Here is a 4,276-nt window from a genome sequence, read left to right as displayed (position 1 = left end):
ACTAATGGGGGAAAATCACACTTACAATAGAGTGAAATATCGTGAAAATAGGAAATTACATAAATAAAGTTTATTCTTTTTTGTTTTTTTTTTTTGGGGAAAAATAACAACTTTGTTAATCAACCATGATTATATAAATAATGCAATTTGAGGTTAAAATCAATAAAAGTCTTACTTCTTGAAGCAACCATGTTGGCATATCTAGTAATGATTTCATATACATAAAATTGAGTTAGTAGTAAAATTCAAACTCTCAACATCTAGTAGAGATTTAAAATTAAAGTTCAAGCTAACTAAACGGACTTTTTAATATAGGATTAAAATTAATCAGATTAAATGGTTGAGTTTTAGTTAAAAGCTCACCCAAATACGCCACTATTTGAAAAAAAAAATTAAAAAATTAAAAAAATAAAAAATAAAAAAACTCAATTTAATTTTAGAAAAACACATTAACTACACTTTCTAGAAATTGACACAAATATTACCAGTCCAAATCCTCTATACCACTTTTTGTGTACCACTTTATGTTCCATCAATCGCTACTTACCATGAGTATGATTGTTTTCCATTTTAAACTTCAGTTATTCTATAAGGAAAGTAAAATGAAAATATGATAAGTAGTGATTGGTGAAATATAGAGTGGTATACAAATAGTGGTACAGAGGATTTGGACTCACATATTGCAATAAATAATATTCAACTTATACTTGCTTCCTCTCCCCCCTCCTCCCCCAAGTGATGTTTTGGTTTGATTTTATGTTAGAACTCTCTCTCTCTCTCTCTCTTGTTCGTTTCAAAATTAAAACTTATATTCGACAGACCTTACATTGATACCAACTGCAGAGAAGTAGGCCCTGTGAATGTGATCACATGAAGCAGCTAGGTCTGAATCCATATTCATAGTCTCCTACCCACTGCCTAAACATTGGTACTCTTTTTTCTCGCCCAACATTGGTGAGAGTGAAATTCCCGTGAAACAAATTAATGCCTTAAATTCTGTGTATTTATTTATACTCTTCCTATTCCCGTGAACCCATTATTAGTTCACTTCAATCCATGCACCAACCAAAGATTTTTCTCACTTATCTATCACCACCAACCTGACCCACCTCATTAACTTTACCTCACAGCTCGGCCCCTCCCCTATAAATTCAACGCCCATTTCGCCTCATTCCCCTTACTTTCCACTCTCACAAAATGGCACTCTTTTTCTCACTTCAAAACTTTGTTGTACTACTAGTGCTAGTACTAATTTCCTTGTGTCTATTGCCACTTGCTAGGCCTTTTACAGTTATAATGTCTGATTCCTCTGGCCTAGTTGATGGGCCTCAAAGTGGATACTCCATTAACAAGAACGGGATCCGAACCGACCCCCTTGAGCAAGAAGCGGTCTACGACATCATGAGGGCCACCGGCAACAATTGGGCCACCGACATCCCCGACGTGTGTCGTAGCCGATGGCACGGTATCGAGTGCATGCCTGACAAGGACAACATCTACCACATTGTCTCACTCTCCTTCGGGGCCTTATCCGACGACACCGCATTCCCACCTTGCGACCCGACCCGATCCTATATTTCACCATCCATCACTAAACTTCCACACCTTAGGACCTTACTCTTTTACCGTTGTTTAAGTTACATTCCCCAACCAATTCCAGCGTTTTTAGGTAAATTGGGTTCCACACTACAAACTTTAGTACTTAGAGAAAACGGGCATGTGGGTCCCATACCTAGTGAACTAGGCAATCTCACCCATTTAAGGGTTCTTGATCTTCACAAAAACAATCTCAATGGTTCAATCCCAGTCTCCCTAGGCCAAGTCACCGGTTTAAGGTCGTTAGATTTGAGTGGGAACAGACTAACCGGTTCAATTCCTAGTTTAAACTTCTCAGTTCTGAACATTTTAGACCTTAGCCAAAATCTTTTAACTGGTTCAATTCCACCTAGTCTTGGAACCTGCCATTCCTTAATCAAAATTGATTTTAACCGTAATCGTCTAAATGGTCCAATCCCCAACTCAATTAGCGGCCTAACAAACCTTATGCTCCTGGATTTAAGCTATAATAGCCTCTCGGGCCCACTTCCTTCACCACTTAGAAGCTTAACCTCTCTCCAAGCATTGAATCTCAAAGGAAATTCAATGGGGTCCAACCCAATTCCTAGTCATTGTTTTGAGGGTTTGAAAGGTTTAATGGTTTTAGTTTTGTCAAACATGAACTTACATGGTCCAATTCCTGAATCGCTAGGCCGATTAACAAACCTTCGTGTCCTTTATCTTGACAACAATTTCTTAAACGGTTCAATTCCTTCGAACTTCCAAGACTTGAAGAATCTTAGCGAGTTAAGACTAAACGATAATCGACTAACTGGTCGAGTTCCTCTTGGGAGAGACATGGTCTGGAGGATGAGAAGTAAGTTGAGGCTTTACAACAATTCAGGACTTTGTTACAATGCCAATAGTGGTTTTGAAGAAGATTTGGATTCATGGTCTCATCCAGGTATTGGTTCATGTGACATGCCAAAGCCTGAGTCAGCAAGAATAGTAAGGCATCTTTCTACCTCTGGACCAACAACATTTAATGTTTCATCTGATGCAGTTTTTAAATTTTCAGTTTACGTTAGGTTGCTTCAGCTAACTTCATTTGTTCTGTGTACTTTGACTTTAATGTAATACACAGATATGTAATAATGTTTTGTGTAACATACTAATAATATTAGTCTTTAGTTGTATCATGAATATGTTAGAAAAGTAGTTACACTATTTCCACCTCTTCAAGACTTCATCTGACACTGTTTTAAGTATAAAAGAAATCACAGGGAAGATGAATGTGCCAGGAGAGTGGCCTAGCTTCTCCATTGTATAGGCCCTGCTTAGTATAACTTTTTACTTATCTCTTTAGCTAATATTTATGGATAAAATGAAAAGATAAAGAGTGTTTTTTTTTTTTTTTGAGAGAGTTTTAATTTATGACGTCCGTTCCTACTAATAGCTCTTGATCATCATATCAAAATACCAATCGATTTTTGGTGTAAATAGGAATTGAACCTCAGATCTAAATAAGAGTATTTGTTAATTGTGAATTATCGAGACATATCATTTAACTAACAAAAAATATACATCTTTATTAAAAATTGGGATGGATAAGTAACAAGCATTCCATTGTATTGGCCCTGCTTAGTATAACTTTTTACTTATCTTTGGTTTTTTCCTCTTTTTTTTTTTTTTTTTTTTTTTTTTTTTTTCTTGAAAAAAAATGCTGGACAACTTTGGTTGATACGAGAGTGTATGTGATCCAAGTTAGTCAGTGAGGAGGCCCAGGTAAAGAATGGTTTATTGTTGGGCTTATTACAGTTCACACAAGATGGCCCATAATAGCCCCCAAACTATTTGATGCATTAAAATTCAACCAAGCTTTACATGGTTCAATTCAATACATAATGAAAAGGAATAAGAAAAACGAGATTTGAAAGGCCTAATTTAACTCAAGTTGCTTGTTGGAATTTGAATTATGATTACTTTACTAGCATGGTTGAATTATGATTACTTTACTAGCATGTAAACAAAGTTTGATACTCTGATTGATTTGAAAAGGCCTAAAACTTATTCTTTTTTTCAATGAATATGAAAGGGCCTTATATTTATTTTAGCTTTTGCGTATATAGACTAATGGAAGAAACAACAGTGTTGTTTCCCTTACAATTTAGATTTAAAGGTGTGTCAGTATCGTCTCATTTTCATTAGTAACACCTTAACATCATCATCTAATAAAACAATTTGAAAAAAAAATCATGAATTAGGATACATGTTTCCTTTTTTTGTTGCAGACTTGCAGTCAATATATTCATTTTGTAAGTTGAGGTAATTTATAGTACTAATTTGACTAATAATTTTGAACATAAATTAGTGAAAAACAGGCCATTACAGTGTTAATCACTATGTAAACGGTAATATTAATATGTTTGTCTATTATTTTTCTTCTAACACATTGAATCTTGACTTTCAAAAACAATTTTTTTTTTTTCAATCAAGCCGGACAGTATATTAAAAAAAGAAAAAAACCAAAAAGGAGTATAGATAAAAATTTAAAAATAAAATAAAAAAAGGTATAAACTTATAGTAATCCAGGAAGGGTATTGAAGAGTATATCGCGTGTGCCCTTGGAACTATCAAACAAATTAGAGAAGAGCATCCTTCTAGAACAATCATAATCCAAATGCAACAAAATATAGTAACTTGCATAAGGAATTTAGAACTACCCCATTTGCAGTTTTGT

The 4,276-nt window shown here is 34.6% G+C and overlaps 1 protein-coding gene across 1 annotated transcript; it reads left to right on the top strand.

Annotated features, from left to right (window-relative positions):
* Window positions 1–1,193: 1,193 nt before the first annotated feature.
* On the top strand, window positions 1,194–2,785 carry LOC126725743 (protein TOO MANY MOUTHS-like). Its single transcript, XM_050430616.1, has one exon. It carries the CDS (start codon window positions 1,198–1,200, stop codon window positions 2,671–2,673), a length of 1,476 nt encoding a protein of 491 aa, XP_050286573.1. The 5' UTR covers window positions 1,194–1,197; the 3' UTR covers window positions 2,674–2,785.
* The last annotated feature ends 1,491 nt before the right edge of the window (window positions 2,786–4,276 follow it).

The sequence above is a fragment of the Quercus robur genome, chromosome 5 (assembly GCF_932294415.1).
Source record: "Quercus robur chromosome 5, dhQueRobu3.1, whole genome shotgun sequence".
Lineage (NCBI taxonomy): Eukaryota > Viridiplantae > Streptophyta > Magnoliopsida > Fagales > Fagaceae > Quercus > Quercus robur.
This window is presented reverse-complemented; position numbering and strand designations above follow the sequence as displayed.

Excerpts from the sequence above, each read along its gene's own strand:
- LOC126725743 (XM_050430616.1), top strand. The coding sequence starts at position 1,198 with ATGGCACTCTTTTTCTCACTTCAAAACTTTGTTGTACTACTAGTGCTA.